Source organism: Pelobates fuscus, chromosome 5 (assembly GCF_036172605.1).
Source record: "Pelobates fuscus isolate aPelFus1 chromosome 5, aPelFus1.pri, whole genome shotgun sequence".
Lineage (NCBI taxonomy): Eukaryota > Metazoa > Chordata > Amphibia > Anura > Pelobatidae > Pelobates > Pelobates fuscus.
The window spans coordinates 293,300,796-293,319,258 of NC_086321.1; the positions used below are offsets into that span (position 1 = coordinate 293,300,796).

At 45.7% G+C, this 18,463-nt stretch overlaps 1 protein-coding gene across 1 annotated transcript in view; it reads right to left on the reverse strand.

Annotated features, from left to right (window-relative positions):
- KCNN1 (potassium calcium-activated channel subfamily N member 1) overlaps positions 1–18,463 on the reverse strand; it is a 111,364-nt gene that overhangs the window by 19,525 nt on the left and 73,376 nt on the right. Inside the window, exon 7 of the mRNA XM_063457322.1 lies at positions 2,484–2,611. Coding sequence (XP_063313392.1) covers positions 2,484–2,611 — 128 coding nt within the window. The remainder of the gene's footprint in view (positions 1–2,483; positions 2,612–18,463) is intronic.

Here is an 18,463-nt window from a genome sequence, read left to right on the forward strand (position 1 = left end):
ATAAAAAAAATGTTCTTGTCTTTCATAAAACCATGTTGATTACCACTAATGATGTTATTGTTCACAGAGTACCTGAATATTATCCACAGTTGTTAACATTTAAGCTCTCTAAATTCTGGGCTGATATTTGAAAGAAAATTTTACACGCTTACTGACGATACACTTTTGTATCATCACACAGACCATGTTTTATCCTGTATCCATAAACCCATACAGGCTGAGTATTACCCTGTATTTACAAACAGACAAAAAGAGTATAAGAGTATTACACTGTTAGAAAAAATAGGCACTATTCCTTGTAACAAGGAAAGGTGCAACCTGGAATTACTGAAAGTATCCTAAGCTGTGTGGAAAGTAGCAAAGACTCATATAGAAATCGGACTGTAGAGGACATCCATCAGAATAAATCAAATCAAAAAGACACCTATTTAAAGGGGGAGTGTAGCTCTATACCTACACAACACGCTACTACAGAGTCACAGGGGCTCTGTGTTTGTAAGTACTCAATTGGCACTTATTTCCATATATTCCTTAACCTTACTGTACTACCCCATTGTGTGTCTATATACTTTATATATTATAACCTCACTGTACTACCCTATTGTGTGTCTATATACTTTATATATTATAACCTCACTGTACTACCCTATTGTGTGTCTATATACTTTATATATTATAACCTCACTGTACTACCCTATTGTGTGTCTATATACTTTATATATTATAACCTCACTGTACTACCCTATTGTGTGTCTATATACTTTATATATTATAACCTCACTGTACTACCCTATTGTGTGTCTCTATACTTTATATATTATAACCTCACTGTACTACCCTATTGTGTGTCTATATACTTTATATATTATAACCTCACTGTACTACCCTATTGTGTGTCTATATACTTTATACATTATAACCTCACTGTACTACCATATTGTGTGTCTATATACTTTCCCTTAGGACGGAACACACATTCCAAATAGGGGTGGGTTGCCTAAACGGACCCAGAAGCGATCCACACTGGAGCTAGGTTTTATAGCTCCCTGTTTGTGAGTGTTTTATTTATAAACTCCATTTTATCGTTACTATCTTTTTTATTTATAAACTGCACCATATGGTATTATTTGCATCTATTTTAGGTCTGAAAAATTTTAACTTTGTAAAACTACCATAACCACTTTCGTATTTAAAAGAGCTACACTTCTGAATATTTTATATCTTGTTAGAATATCTTTTATATCTTGTTAGAATATATCAAATACCAAAATTATATTCAGTACTGTGAGACTAGCCTTATAAGATGACTCCTAAACCTAACCACCAATTTAACAATTTAGGAAGTATATAAAAGCATCTCTATGCTTAAAATTGCAAAAGGGACTTTATTGACTAAGCCTATTTTTATCAATATTGTCGACAAATCAATGCTGTTGATATACTCCCAAATAAATTGCTGAAAAAGTTTAGTATTCGTTCAACAGTGAGAGGGCTAAACAGATCTCTATAAATTAGGCGTTACAATGTTGCTATCCTTATTCCTGATTGAAATTAAAAGTATCAGTTTGCCCTTGTGAAGGGGTCATGAAATCACATACATAGGTTATGCAGACAGTTCCATCATACTTAATGTGTTCCAAGATTCATTAAAAAAAAGTGATAGGAGGAATAGGATAGGTATATAGAGAACAAGCCTCTCTCCCTGTTAATCTAGCTAGATAGGTTAAGGAGGTAAGATATAAGATAATTATTTAAATAATCATGTTTAAACTTGTGAAAAACAAACTGTGAACTAACGAGCCCATCCCAAAATAAATCAAAAGGCAGAGAAACCCATGGTGCGATTCAGTGCAGCCTCATGTGCACCTTCGTCAGGGGCGTATTACACCAAATCTACACTGACATACAGGCTGAGTATTACCCTGTATTTACAAACAGACAAAAAGAGTAAAACAATATTACACCATATCTACACTGACATACAGGCTGAGTATTACCCTGTATTTACAAACAGACAAAAAGAGTAAAACAATATTACACCATATCTACACTGACATACAGGCTGAGTATTACCCTGTATCTTTGCATCCGTTCAGGCAATTATCCTCTATCTACTCACCCATACCTTAATAATAATTAGTATAAGCTCACATGCCTAAACTGAGTGTTATGTAAAACATGTATTCTTTGTATTTGCAAATACACACAAACACCATTTGTATATGTACACACAAAGTACATAAATTATACATACATATTAATGGCAATCTGCGTTTCTTTACCCATCTGCGTTACTTTCCCCATAATACTCCCATACTTGTAATCTTTCTCGACTTATCACCATAATCATTCTACGAATCCCTTCCTACCCATCCCTTTGTTTCACTATATTTATCTTCCTTTTACCCTCTCTCTTTCTCTCCCATTCCTCCACTTCTTTCTTCTCTGTTCTCTCACTTCTATTCTCCTTTCCTCTCACTTACAAGTGAATCGCTTGCAGGAACTTGCGTTGATGTTTGCGTACTTTAGCGTGGTCGATCTTCCTCACAAGTTTTGTGTGTTTGTAAATGAGCCACGTTTCCCTGAGCACATTGGCAGCTGCATTTTTCACCTGAAAAGAAAGATATGATGAGTGTGAGTGCAATATGAGCCGGGTAAGGAAATGAGAAAAGGTAGTGAAGGAGTAGAATGAAAATGTTTCCCAAAAGATTCCAGTTTAGGAAACAAAGCCCCTATTATAGGCCCAGATCCCTATATCCATTTTTTCTATCAATTCTGAAGTTTTGGTGTGCTTTACAACAATAAAACTCACAGTAGTATGTATTTAAATCACAATAAATATCTTTAGCAATTAGTCTGTGTAAATATGTTACCTTGGTTGTGTACTAAATCAGATTTTCAGTTAAATAAATGTTTATCCATGGGCCATGATAATACCTTAAATGTCCTGCAATGGCTCTTCCTCCTAACTACGCCAAACACACCCTTTAAATGAAAGTTTCTCGTTTTGGCCATTTGAAATGTTTGCACCAATTAGCATCTTTTCACAGAGATGTATTGAAACAATGTATCTCTACGGGCATCGTTCATGCTGAATGTAGATGCTGTACACTGTTCCGCACTGGACTAGGAAGCATGTCTAGTGGCCGTCTGAGTGACTGCAACTAAAGGTCTTACTAGGCAGCAATGTAAACACTGCCTTTTCTCTAAAAAGGCTGCTTTTACATTGAAAAGCCTGCAGTGACAGGCTCTACACACCCACTCTGTTGGCATTAAGCTGTAGTGGTTCTGGTGACAAGTGTCCCTTTAAGTAACTTTATTTACATTACTGCGCACCCTTATTAGAGATTACAAGAGGATAAAAAACGTTTAGTCAATAATCCCCTTTCAGATAGACCAGCAGCTCCTGCAATCACCAACCTCCCGAACTCCAAACTGCACGAATCCCCCAACTCCCGAAACAGGAAACACACTAACCCTGGAAGCAGCCGAACAGGAAAAGCCCTACGAACAGCTTACACTCGACGGCACTTCACTTTAAGGGTTAAGCAGGAACTCTCTGATTTATTCACACAACTGTCTTATAAAGGATTCTCCCATGCAAGGGAGGGATTTACAACAATTACACAATACACCAATCACACATGAGTTACCTCCCACAATGCCTCACAATCCCTCCCCTCTGGCCTGGAGATAATTGGGGAAGGAATCTAATTATCTCCCAGGACAGAGGCAAAACTCCATTACCCACATGGCAGACAAAAAGACAGTAAAAGACATAAAATTACATACTGATACATTTAACACATAAAACACACATTTCTACATATCCCCAGATAACTTAGAACTGAGCGCACATTATTAGGTGAATGGCACTCAGATCACACAAATACAGTTTAATTGCCATGGAGCCAAAGTCTTTAATTACACGAATAGGCTCCATGGCATAGCTATCTGGGTTAAAACATATCCACATATCCCAAAGTACCGACTGAACTGGTGTTCGACACCAAGGGCACGAATAAGAACCAGGGGGCGGATGGCTCAGCTGTGTTCGCGCAAGTAAGTGTCCGTTTTCAGTATAGTGTTAGTGCTGAACACCGCTGGCCTTTCGGAACTTAAAATGGCCGCTGCCACGTGTTCGGCAAACGAACAAAGGCCACCCAGCGTTCATCAGTTAAGCTGCGGTTAACCACAGCTTCTGGGCAGTCAATTGGCGGCACACTCCAGCTCCCCGGTGGTCCCCCGTTCGGTAGTTGGAATCTACCGAACACCCCGGCAGAAAGGCACGAATAAGCCTTTCTGCAGGGGAAAATAAACGGTTTAACCTGCAGGGCCATAGTCTAAAGGGAGCAGGCAAGCAAGAAGTCCAAATGATAATGACAGGGAAAGAATAAACATCAAGTAAAGAATACAAAAGGAAGGGGGAGGTAAAATGAAAGTACTGGACCTATGGAAGCAAGCGAGGAGTCTACACAATAACAGTAAGGGGATAGAGTTGAGCGAACCCGAACTGAAAAGTTCGGGTTCGTACCGAACATTAAGTTTTTTGGACCCCGGACCCGAACACAGACATATTACTGTATGTTCTGGTTGGAGTTCGGTGTTCGGCGATTTAATTACGCGTTTTGAAAGGCAGCCAATCAACAAGCGTTTGACTCGTGTGCCCTTAGACGCCATAACAGCCATGCCTACTAATGACTAATGTGACCCAGCTAGTAGGGTCATGTCTATTAAGCCTGTGGCTGCTCACTGTTAAAAAAAAAAATTGCACCCCCCCCCGGCCCCCACCCCTGAGCTGCGGGTGGGGGCCCTAAATACCAATAAGATGGAGGGGACCTATTGTCCCCCCTGGCCCCCACCCCTGTGCGGCGGGTGGGGGCCCTAAATAAGAATTGGCCATAAATAAGAGAAAGAACTTTCCCACGCTGTGTAAAATTACACAGAGCACTCTGATTGGTGGATTAAGTAACCAATCAGAGTGTTATGAGTCAAATTACATAGCGTGGGAAAATTCCAAAGAACTTTCCCATGCTGTGTAAAATGACACAGAGCACTCTGATTGGTGGATTTCAAGAAGAGTTTAGAAGAAAGAAGACATCAAATGGTAAGTCAATTTTTTTTTTTTTACAGGTATTTAGATAAGGGTCCCACCTCATTATTTTTAGGATGAGGGGCGTAGGTAGGGGTAATTTTATTGGGGGGAGGGGGGTGACTAGGGTCACCTGGGGGGGTACATTTTTATTTAAGGCCCCCAACTGCCGCTCAGGGTTGGGGGCCGTGGGGGAGAACATTAGGTCCCCCCCCTTATTGTTATTTAGGGCCCCCACCCGCCGCTCAGGGGTGGGGGAGGACAGTAGGTCCCCCCCCTCCACATTCTTGTTTAGGGCCCCCACCCGTCGCACAGGGGTTGGGGCAATAGTTTTTTTTTTGTTTTGTTTTTTACAGGTACTAGACACGCCCCTACTTGCGGTATAGCGAGTAGGGGCTGAACTTACTAATACTAAGTAATCTTTACCAATTTAGGTCTTTCAGCCTTTTGGTAGATAGCTCCCTAATACCGTGGGAATTAGGGAGTTATCTACTAAGCGGCTGCTTATTTTATGTATTTTATTTTATTTTATTTTATGTATTTTATTTTATTTGTTTGCAGTGCACTTGTCCTACTCTTACCCCCATTTTACTTCCTTTTGCAGCCCTCTAGTCCTCTCCAGGACTATTTTAGAGCCATTTTAGTTCCCAAAAGTTCGGGTCCCCATTGACTTCAATGGGGTTCGGGTTCGGGGTCAAGTTCCAGCCCGAACCCGTACTTTTTTTCAAAGTTCGGCCGAACACGCTGGACCTGAACATCCAGGTGTCCGCTCAACTCTAGTCTTGAGTAGAAGACAAAAGCAAACCACACTATATATATTTTCAGAGATGTATATTATATTTTTGAATAAGGAAAAAAAAACGTTTGGGTAACTAGTATTACAATTTGGCAAAACAATACAATAAATAACAGAACAGGGATTGTGAGGTGGGCATTGATCCCACCAGTTCCCACTGCAGCAACGCCAATTAATATAAAGAAAATATAAAGAATTTGAGGAAGCAGATACCCATAACAGAACACAGGATAAAGATATGGTGAAATGAAATTGTGCGTGCATGTCTATTTATCAGAATGGAATATGTCCTGATTGCGTGTATTTTACAGTACATTACAACCCTTCTAAAAGTAATTTGGTGACAGTGTAATTCCAGTAGTAGGCAATTCAGATAGCCATAGAGCCTTTCTAAAGGTGCTACTCAGGAGACTGGGATGATTGTGTCCCATGAGTACGACATCTAACCATATGGTGACTGTAGGATATCAGAATCAACAAAATATGTTTCTATAAAGAAAATTACATGGAATGCAACACAGCAGGGAGCTCACATCATAATAAATTAAATGAATGCAATTACCATGTAAAAAGGAACAAGCCCAATATAACTCCCCACTAAAGTGAGTCATTTAGCCATCTATCCAAGAACAGGCCTAACCTGAAAGACTGAGAGGGTATTATGGCACTAGAAAAAGTGCAGGCGGGCTACAAAATTAATAAAAGGAATGGAACATGTCAGCTATGAAGAAAGGTTAAAGGGACTCTATAGCCAACATATAAAAGCAAGAAAGACAGGTCCCCCAGCCTTCCTTCTTGCTTTTATATGTACTTGCAGCAAAAAAAAATTTCTTTTCGAGGCTTTTTTATATTAAAAACTTACCTCCGTTCCAGCGCCGAGCTCCCAGCCATGCCGCGCCCCCTTTTTCGTCAAAATGACGAAATCGCGGGGCCCAATAGGACGCTTCTCTGAGAGAAGCGTCATCGCGATGTGGTGCGCATGCGCGGCTTCGCGCTGCACCAATCGCGTTCTTCATAGAGCGGCATTGACAGCCGCCCTATGAAGACATTCAGCGCTTTACCGCGCATGTGCGCGGAATGCGCGTTCGCAAGCTGAGCTGTCTGACTGACAGCTCAGCTCGCTTTCTATACCCGCCCCCCTCCTACTCCAAACTTTGCATGCAAACACTATATATAGAGATTTCTCTATATATAGTGTTTGCATACACACACACACACACACACACAAATTAACAATAAGGGGGGGATCTACTGTCCCCCCCTGCCCCCACCCCATAGCGGTGGGTGGGGGCCCTAAAATTAACAAAAAGGGGGGACCTACTGTCCCCCCGGCCCCCACCCCTGAGCGGTGGGTGGGGGCCCTAAAATTAAAAATAAGGGGGGGACCTACTGTCCCCCCCGGCCCCCACCCCTGAGCGGTGGGGTCCCTAAAATTAACAAAAAGGGGGGACCTACTGTCCCCACCCGGCCCCCACCCCTGAGCGGTGGGTGGGGCCCTAAAATTAAAAATAAGGGGGGACCTACTGCCCCCCCGGCCCCCACCCCTGAGCGGGTGGGGGCCGGGGGGGACAGTAGGTCCCCCCCTTATTTTTAATTTTAGGGCCCCCACCTGCCGCTCAGGGGTGGGGGCCGGGGGGGACAGTAGGTTCCCCCCTATTCTTATTTTTAGGGCCCCCACCCGCCGCTCAGGGGTGGGGGCCGGGGGGGGGACAGTAGGTTCCCCCCTTATTGTTATTTTTAGGGCCCCCACCCGCCGCACAGGGGTGGTGGCCGGAGAGGGGGAGGACAGTAGATCCCCCCTCATTATCTTCATGGCCCCCACCCGCCGCCCAGGGGTGGGGGCTGGGGGGGGAAGGAGAGTAGGTCTCCTCCCCCCCCCCTTCAACCAATATTGTGGACAGAAAGAGTCCCTGTGGGTTCGGGCTTCAGCTGTCAGCTCTAGCCACTCCCACAGCAGAGCTGACAGCCTCAGCACACAAAGCGCGTTCACAGTGCTTTGTGTGCTGATAGCCCGTCTGAAGTATTCACACATGCGTGAATACGTCAGACGTGAGGCCTTTTTAGGGCCTCTGAACTCAGAAGTCCCTCTGGTGGCCGTCTGATTGACTGCAACAAGAGGTGTTCCAAGCTTCCAATGTAAACACTGCATTTTCTCAGAAAATACAGTGCTTACAAGAAAAAGGCTCCGGGTAGCTGTAGCACTCACCTGAACAACCTCATTAAGCTGAAGTTGTTCAGGTGACTATAGTGTCCCTTTAACAAATTTAAACCTATTTAGTTTAGAAAAATGTCGCCTGAGAGGGGATATGATAACATTATACAAATATATTCGGGGCCAATACAAACCTTTGTGTGGAAATCTATTCACAAACCGGACTTTACATAGGACACGAGGTCATGCGTTTAGACTGGAAGAAAGAAGATTTCGTCTAAGGCAAAGGAAAGTTTTTTTTACTGTGAGAACAATAAGGATGTTGAATTCTCTGCCTGAAGAAGTGGTTTTATCAGAGTCCATACAGATGTCAAACAACTACTAGATGCATACTTGCAAAAACTGAATATTCAAGGATATAATCTTTCAATGTAGGTTAATAACTGCTTGATCCAAGGAAAAATCTGCCATTCTGGGGTCAAGAAGGAAATTTTCTCCTAGCTTGTTGCAAAATTGGAAGTGTTTCAAACTGTTTTTTTTTTTTTTTGCCTTCTTTTGGATCAACAGCAAAAAACAGATGTAAGGAAGGCTGAACTTGATGGACGCAAGTCTCTTTTCAGCTATGTAACTATGTAACTATGTAACTGAGATGATAAACATGACATTTTCTGGATCTGTCCAATACTAATCCAAGAAGAGTAGGATGAGGGCACAAACACAAATTAAATAAATGTGTGAAATAACTTTATTGGGTGATCAGTTTAAATTGAAGATAATGAAAAAAAAGATAATCTGATATGAAGACAACTAAAAAATCCTTAAAAACTAGCAGTTTTTGATTGACTTGGAATTATGTCATAACAAAAAACATCCAATTTCGGATAGGAGAATAATAAAACAGTTAACTACAGGAAATCGTAGGTATGACCGTGGATCACTCCTAAAAATCTTTCAAAGCTAAATCACACTACTACAGTGAGGGGAAAACAATCCATAACAGAGACGGAAGAAAAAGGTGATAAAAAGATAGGGGATATACTTGGCATAAGTAGGCATTATATGGTTAGTAAACAATAGGGGAATAGATACAGCGCTGACTCAGCAAACACTGAAACGTGGGTACCTTAACAACCCAAAAATACTATACAAGTAAAAAGAAAAAGAGAAACAGTATTTGCTTGATAATAAGTAAGTAAATTTGGCTAGTAATCTAATATTGGATTACTTCGTAAGGTAAGTAAATTTGGCTAGTAATCCAATGTTGGACTACTTGCCAAATTTACTTACTTTACAAATACCTCCTGTTGCTCAACCTCAATAGACTTTAACCACCTTATGTTAATATTAATGAGGAAGAAAAGCAATTAGAGCAAATACAAAAGATAAGTCCTGCGCTCACTCCCACCCCTCCTGGGCGGCAGCAAGGACAACTGTACACAGCGGCCCCAATATATAGTAAAAACCAAAAGAAAAAAAGATACCTGCGCTCTCTCCTTAATCCCTATGTATATTTGGACAAGTGGAGGTAATTTAGTTACTCCAGTGGCCATTGGAGGGAATGCCCGCCTGCCAACGTCAAGGCAGACCCCCCTAAGCGGGTCCTACACTGAATTTTAGGCATGTGCATGGGGAAAATTTTCGGTTCGGTTCGGCATTCCGAAATTCGTGACTTTCGCAATTCGGCACTTCAACACTTCGGGAACTTAGGCAACTTCGGAACTAAGCCTTCCCCCGCCCTGCAGAGCTCAGTCTGCGTGGAGCCCTCGCCGGGTGAAGATGGATTATTTATTTAGTGCTCTTTTTTTGTTGTTTTTTTTAATTGCAGCGGTTATTATGGATTTTTATTTGGCCTTTTTTGGGGCTGAAAAAAGAAGATTTTAGAATAAAGAAAAAATTGAATGTTAAGTTTTTTTTTTTTTTTTTTACAGGTACTTAGTTAAAGGTCCCCCCCTCATTATTTTTAGGGTGAGGGGGTTAGGTAGGGGGTTAATTTTTTCTTTTTGGGGTGGAGGGGGTGACTAGGGGTTTGGGGACCCCTAGTCACATGGGGAAGGGGGGGGGGTAACATTTTTATTTAGGGCCAGGGGGGAGGAACTTAGGTCCCCCCTTATTAGTATTTATTAGTATTTAGGGCCCCCATCCGCCACTCAGCGGTGGGGGCCAGGGGGGAGGACCTTAGGTCCCCCCCTTATTAGTATTTAGGGCCCCCACCCACCGCTCAGGGGTTGGGGCCAGGGGAAGGACATTAGGTCGCCCCCTATTAGTATTTAGGGCCCACACCCACCGTTTAGGGGTGGGGCAATGGGGGAGGACATTAGGTCCTCCCCCATATTCCAATTTAGGGCCCCCACCCGCCGCTCAGGGGTGGGGGCCAGGGGGAGGACATTAGGCCCCCCCCCCTTATTTTTTTACTGTGAGAACAATAAGTATGTTAAATTCTCTGCCTGAAGAAGTGGTTTTATCAGAGTCCATACAGATGTCAAACAAACAACTGGCTCAGGGGTTGGGGCCAGGGGGGAGGACATTATGCATTAGGTCCCCCCCTTATTTTACTGTAGAGCCCCCACCCACCACTCAGGGGTGGTGGCCAGGGAGGAGGACATTAGGTCCCCCCCCCTTATTAGTATTTAGGGCCCCCACCCACCGCTCAGGGGTGGGTGCCAAGGGGAGGTCATTAGGTCCCCCCTTATTATAATTTAGGGCCCCCACCCACCACTCAGGGGTGGGGGCCAGGGGGGAGGACATTAGGTCCCCCTCCTTATTCTAATTTAGGGCCCCCACCCACCGCACAGGGGTGGGGGCCAGGTGGGAGGACATTAGGTCCCCCCCTTATTATAATTTAGGGCCCTCACCCACCGGTGGGGGCCAGGGGGGGGGACATTAGGTCCCCCCTTATTCTGATTTAGGGCCCCCACCCGCCGCTCAGGGGTGGGGGCCGGGGGGGCAATAGGCTGCTCACTGTTTAATAGACATGCCCCTACTCGCAGTATAGCATAATTTACTAATACTAAGTAATCTTCGTTGGTCTTTAAGCCTTTTAGTAGATAGCTCCCTAATACCGTGGGAATTACGGAGTTATCTACTTATTCATTCCTGTCATTACATTGACTGGCTAAGTAACTTACATTTTATATGAATGTATGTTACTTGATTGTTGTAAGTGTTGCAAATGCTTACAGCTGAATCCTAGCTATGTTTGTATACTTTTTATTTAAAAATGTAACATTCTTCTTCTTTCACTGGGTATGTATATTAGTACATAGGCAATACTGTGCTTCGGAACTTCAACACTTTGACACTTCTGAACTTCGGCACTTACGCACTTCGGCACCACAACACTTCGGAAATTCGGTAATTTCAGAACTTTGGGACCTCGGCAATTTGGCACTTCAGACATTCGGAAGTACCCAAATGTCAGAATTGCCCGAAATTCGTCCGAATTCATATTAGGACCGAAACGAATTGCACATGTCTAGTAAATTTTCAAACTGGACAAAAGTGGTAAGTGGTGTCCCTCAGGGTTCTGTTTTGGGACCACTTCTATTTAACATTTTTATAAATGATCCATGTTTTAGTGTTTGCAGATGACACAAAACTTTGTAAACTAATTAAATGTGAGCAGGATATTGCTTTGCTTCAGAGGGATTTAGATAGATTGGGGGACTGGGCACTTAAATGGCAGATGAAATGCAAAATAAGGCACTTCAGAGTAAAGAATGCACAAGCAACTAACACCCTAAATGGTAGTGAATTAGGGGAGTAAAAAATGGGTCGCAAGAGAATACTGAGAACGGGCAGCAGCTGAAATAGCCTGCCCTTCGGTCGGTCCCCACTCAGTTCTCAAGCTGTTTTTTGCTCATCTTGTGCCATTACAGAGAGAACTTCTCTGAAACATATCAGACTGGTCCCACCCATACGGGCAGTCCAGATCCGAAATGTCAGCAAGTTCCCTCTGCACGAGAGACACAGCAACCCCAGACGATCGTTTCAGCCTTGTTAGGCATCAACAGTGAGGCATAGCTGATATCTCCCTAGGCACCGTGAGCAAGGGGTCCACGTCTGGATTATCCCTTTAAACTTGTGGAGAGTAAAAATGGGTCGCAAGAGATCACTGAGAACGGGCAGCAGCTGGAATAGCCTGCCCTTTGGTCGGTCCCCGCTCAGTTCTCAAGCTGTTTTTTGCTCATCTTGTGCCATTACAGAGAGAACTTCTCTGAAACATATCAGACTGGTCCCACCCATACGGGCAGTCCAGATCCGAAATGCCAGCCAGTTCCCTCTGCACGAGAGACACAGCAACCCCAGACGATCGTTTCAGCCTTGTTAGGCATCATCAGTGAGGCATAGCTGATATCTCCCTAGGCACCGTGAGCAAGGGGTCCACGTCTGGATTATCCCTTTAAACTTGTGGAGAGTAAAAAATGGGTCGCAAGAGAATAATGAGAACGGGCAGCAGCTGAAATAGCCTGCCCTTCGGTCGGTCCCCGCTCAGTTCTCAAGCTGTTTTTTGCTCATCTTGTGCCATTACAGAGAGAACTTCTCTGAAACATATCAGACTGGTCCCACCCATACGGGCAGTCCAGATCCGAAATGCCAGCCAGTTCCCTCTGCACGAGAGACACAGCAACCCCAGACGATCGTTTCAGCCTTGTTAGGCATCATCAGTGAGGCATAGCTGATATCTCCCTAGGCACCGTGAGCAAGGGGTCCACGTCTGGATTATCCCTTTAAACTTGTGGAGAGTAAAAATGGGTCGCAAGAGATCACTGAGAACGGGCAGCAGCTGGAATAGCCTGCCCTTTGGTCGGTCCCCGCTCAGTTCTCAAGCTGTTTTTTGCTCATCTTGTGCCATTACAGAGAGAACTTCTCTGAAACATATCAGACTGGTCCCACCCATACGGGCAGTCCAGATCCGAAATGCCAGCCAGTTCCCTCTGCACGAGAGACACAGCAACCCCAGACGATCGTTTCAGCCTTGTTAGGCATCATCAGTGAGGCATAGCTGATATCTCCCTAGGCACCGTGAGCAAGGGGTCCACGTCTGGATTATCCCTTTAAACTTGTGGAGAGTAAAAATGGGTCGCAAGAGATCACTGAGAACGGGCAGCAGCTGGAATAGCCTGCCCTTTGGTCGGTCCCCGCTCAGTTCTCAAGCTGTTTTTTGCTCATCTTGTGCCATTACAGAGAGAACTTCTCTGAAACATATCAGACTGGTCCCACCCATACGGGCAGTCCAGATCCGAAATGCCAGCCAGTTCCCTCTGCACGAGAGACACAGCAACCCCAGACGATCGTTTCAGCCTTGTTAGGCATCATCAGTGAGGCATAGCTGATATCTCCCTAGGCACCGTGAGCAAGGGGTCCACGTCTGGATTATCCCTTTAAACTTGTGGAGAGTAAAAATGGGTCGCAAGAGATCACTGAGAACGGGCAGCAGCTGGAATAGCCTGCCCTTCGGTCGGTCCCCGCTCAGTTCTCAAGCTGTTTTTTGCTCATCTTGTGCCATTACAGAGAGAACTTCTCTGAAACATATCAGACTGGTCCCACCCATACGGGCAGTCCAGATCCGAAATGCCAGCCAGTTCCCTCTGCACGAGAGACACAGCAACCCCAGACGATCGTTTCAGCCTTGTTAGGCATCATCAGTGAGGCATAGCTGATATCTCCCTAGGCACCGTGAGCAAGGGGTCCACGTCTGGATTATCCCTTTAAACTTGTGGAGAGTAAAAAATGGGTCGCAAGAGAATACTGAGAACGGGCAGCAGCTGAAATAGTGTCCCCTTCGGTCGGTCCCCGCTCAGTTCTCAAGCTGTTTTTTGCTCATCTTGTGCCATTACAGAGAGAACTTCTCTGAAACATATCAGACTGGTCCCACCCATACGGGCAGTCCAGATCCGAAATGCCAGCAAGTTCAACAACACACAAGAGGGATTTGGGAATTGCTATAGACAACAAATTAGGCAGCAATATGCAATGTCAATCTGCAGTTGCTAAGGCCAGTAAGGTTTTGTCATGTATGAATAAGGGCATAAATTCTCGGGATGAAAATATAATTCTGCCTCTTTATAAACCACTGGTACGACTTCACCTTGAATATGCTGTGCAATTTTGAGCACCTGTTCTAAAGAAGGATATCATGGCACTAAAAGTGCAAAGACGAGTTACAAAATTGATTAAAGGAATGAAGCATTTTAGTTATGAAGAAAGGATAAAAAAAATTATAACTCTTTAGTTTGGAAAATCGGCCCCTCATATGATAACATTATACACATATATTTGAGGCCAGTACAAACCATTATCTGGAAATCTATTCATAAACAAGGCTAGAAATAGGACACAAGGTCACGCATTTAGGCTGGAATAAAGGAGATTTAGTCTAAGGCAAAAAAAAGTTGTTTTTTTCCCCAGTAAGCACTATAAGGATATGGAATTCTCTGCCTGAAGAGGTGGTTTTATCAGAGTCCATACAGATGTTTAAACTACAATTGGATTACATACTTGCAAAAACATAACATACAGGGATATATAGTAATATCTGTTTGATCCAAGGAGATATCTGACTGACATTTTGGGGTCAAGAAGTAATGTTTTCCTTATTTGTTGCAAAATTGGAAGCGCTTCAGACTGGTTTTTTTTTACCTTCTTTTGGGTCAACAGCAAAAACATATGTGAGAAAGGCTGAACTTGATGGACGCAAGTCTCTTTTCAGCTATGTAACTATGTAAACATTGGCTAAACCTGATATAGCCTAATACGGGACCAATTAACTGTAGCTCAATACAGAAGGGCTACCTTTAGGTCCAAAAAAGCCAAAAAGCCAGATAAGGTAGGTACAGGGAGCATAAATAAGTATTGCCCAGACAAAGTGGACAAAATACCCCAGCACCAAACTATCACGGAATGTCACTACATAGCCAGAGAAGAGGCAGGAGATTCCCTGACACACTAACACCGATAAAGAACACGGCCACCTATAAACGGACAGGCATTACAATGCTATTCCTCAGCACAACATAAAAACAATAGTATTGTGCATACCATATCTAACTACTGAAGTATTTAATAAGTATATTGAACTTTTCACATTGGATGAGACACTTAAGGAGACACCCCCCTAAACGGCTGATCCTAAGTAGGGTTAATGAACCCTTGGGTATTTAAGCAGATACTGTGAGGAGAGAGCTCACTCTGCCCCTGACAACGGCGTTATAATACGCTGAAATTCACGTCGGGCTCGATTTATTTATTTTAATATGCACTTTTGCACTGTTAGGTAACACCTTTTTTATTTTGTGTTGGAGTTACCTATATATATAGGGTCTTTGGTTCAGGTAGGTACAGGGGCGGACTGAGAACCCTCAGGGCCCCCGGGCAAAATAAATCAAGGGCCCCCTTACAGGCCCCACCCATACTCCGCAGCAAGCGCCACCCATGTCCCGCCTCCATGCACCGCCTCCAGCCACACCCTACACAATCTTTAGACACAAGGAACAAAAGTGCAATAATCCCTTCAAGGCCCCAGTAGAGACTACAATTGAGGGCTAATGGGCCATGGAGGGGGGTCTTTCTAGCAGAGGCTATCTCAGTGTCCTTTAGAGAGTGTGTTAGAAAGAATCCCTCCAGGCCCTATTAGAGACTACAATGGAGTCTAACAGGCTTGGAAGGGGGTCTTTCTAACAGAGGCCATCTCAGTGTCCCTGCTGGAAACAGTCGCCTCCAGGCCCCAGTAGAGACTACAATTGAGGGCTAATGGGCCATGGAGGGGGGGAGCATTCTAGCAGAGGCTATATCAGTGTCCTTTAGAGAGTGTGTTAGAAAGAATTTCCTCCAGGTCCCATTAGAGACTACAATGGAGTCTAATGGGGCCTGGAGGGGGGTCTCTCCAACACTCTGGTTCCTATTCACAATATAGCAACACAACATAGCTGATACCTAGGCCAAGTTGGCTCCTCTTACCTTAATTACTGTTGCTGGCTGGCAGTCTGTGGGCTTGCTGGAAGGCTGTGGGCTTACTGGCTGCGGCTGACAGGCTGTGGGCTTGCTGGCAGGCTGTGGGCTTGCTGGCTACTGCCGGCAGGCTGTGGGCTTGCTGGCTGCGGCTGGCAGGCTGTGGGCTTGCTGGAAGGCTGTGGGCTTACTGGCTGCGGCTGGCAGGCTGTGGGCTTGCTGGCAGGCTGTGGGCTTACTGGCTACTGCCGGCAGGCTGTGGGCTTGCTGGCTACTGCCGGCAGGCTGTGGGCTTGCTGGCTACTGCCGGCAGGCTGTGGGCTTGCTGGCTACTGCCGGCAGGCTGTGGGCTTGCTGGCTGCGGCTGGCAGGCTGTGGGCTTGCTGGCTGCGGCTGGCAGGCTGTGGCTTGCTGGCTGGCAGGCTGTGGCTTGCTGGCTGCGGTTGGCAGGCTGTGGGGTTGCTGGCTTTAAGCCTAACTGGTGGCCTGTAGACTGGCTGGCTGTCTACTGGCCAGCCTGTGGGCTGGCTGGCCTGTGGGTTGGCTGGCTTGCTGGCTACTGGGGCACTCGTAGATTATTTAAAGAAATAATCCATGCACAATAACCACTACTACTCTGTGTAGTCGTTATGGTGCCAGGAGGGCCGGGCCCCCCTCCCAGAGTAAGTAGTCAAACCGTTTAAGAACAGTTTGACAACTTACCTGGGGTCTGCTGGGATATGAGGCTGTAGTAGGGTATAGGAGCAGTGGTGCAATGTGTAAGGGGTGCAGTCTGTGTGAAAGGTTCAGTGTGTGTGAGGGGGTGTAGTGTGTGAATGTGTAGGGTGTGTGGGGCAATGTGTGTACGAGGGGGCTGTGTATGTGTGTGGCAATGTTAGTATGGGGGGCTGTGTGTGTATGGGTGGGCAGTGTATGTGTGTGTGTGTGTGTGTGAGGCAATGTGTGTAAATGTGTATGGTGTGTGTGGGGGCAGTGTGTGTGTATGGTGTGTGTGGGGGCAGTGTGTGTGTATGGTGTGTGTGGGGGCAGTGTGTGTGTATGGGGGGCAGTGTGTGAATGTGTATGGTGTGGGGGCAGTGTGTTTATGGGGCTAAAGTTCACTCTCACCACTGCGACCACCAGGAATACCTGGTGGTCACAGTGTTGAGAGTGAACTCTAGCCCGTAGCTCCAGGGCTAGAGTTTACTCTTGCAAGAGCCGTAACGTTGCCGTGGTAACCGCGGCAACGATCTGTGCTCGCGCAAGAAGGACCCAGAGGAGCTGCAGGCTGAGCTCCCGGGTCCTCTCTTCCACCCTCCCCTGCCGGCTGCCCGCACGGTGCCTGCGGACAGGGGAGGGGGCAATTGCCCTCCTCTTACTCCCCCCTCCCCCTCTTCTTACCCCCCTCCCCCTCTTCTTACCCCCCTCCCCCTCTTCTTACCCCCCCTCCCCCTCTTCTTACCCCCTTCTTACTCCCACTCTCTTCTTACCCCCATTCTTACTCTCCCCTCTTCTTACTCCCCCCTCCCCCTCTCCTTACTCCCCCTTCTTACTCTCCCCATCTTCTTACTCCCCCTCCCCCTCTTCTTACTCCCACCTCTTCTTACTCCTCCCTCTTCTTACTCCTCCCTCTTCTTACTCCTCCCTCTTCTTACCCCCTCCCCCCTCTTCTTACCCCCCTCCCCCCTCTTCTTACTCCCCCTTCCTCTTTTTACTCCCCCCTCCCCTCTTCTTACCCCCTTTACTCCCCCCCTCTCTTCTTAATCTCCCCTCTTCTTACCCCCTCCCCCCTCTTCTTACTCTCCCCTCCCCCTCTTCTTACTCCCCCCTTCCTCTTTTACTCCCCCTCCCCCTCTTCTTACTCCCCCCTCCCTTCTTACCCCCTCTCTCTCTTCTTACCCCCTCCCTCTTCTTACCCCCCTCCCTCTTCTTACCCCCTCTCTTCTTACCCCCTCCCTCTCTCTTCTTACCCCCCTCCCTCTCTCTTCTTACCCCCCTCCCTCTCTCTTTTTACCCCCCCTACTCCCCTCTCTCTTTTTACCCCCCCTACTCCCCTCTCTCTTTTTACCCCCCTCCCTCTCTCTTTTTACCCCCCTCCCTCTCTCTTTTTACCCCCTCCCTCTCTCTTTTTACCCCCCTCCCTCTCTCTTTTACCCCCCTCTCTTTTAACCTCCCCTCTCTCTTTTAACCTCCCCTCCCTCTCTCTTTTAACCCCTCCTCTCTCTTTTAACCCCCCCTCCCTCTTTTAACCCCCCCTCCCTCCCTCTTTTAACCCCTTCCCTCTTTTAACCCCCTCCCTCTTTTAAACCCCCCTCCCTCTTTTAAACCCCCCTCCCTCTCTCTTTTAACCCATCTCTTTTAACAACCCCCCCTCTCTTTTAACCCCCCTCCCTTTTAACCCCCCCTCCCTCTCTCTTTTAACCCCCCTCCCTCTCTCTTTTTACCCCCCTCCCTCTCTCTTTTAACCCCCCCTCCTCTCTCTTTTAACCCCCCCCCC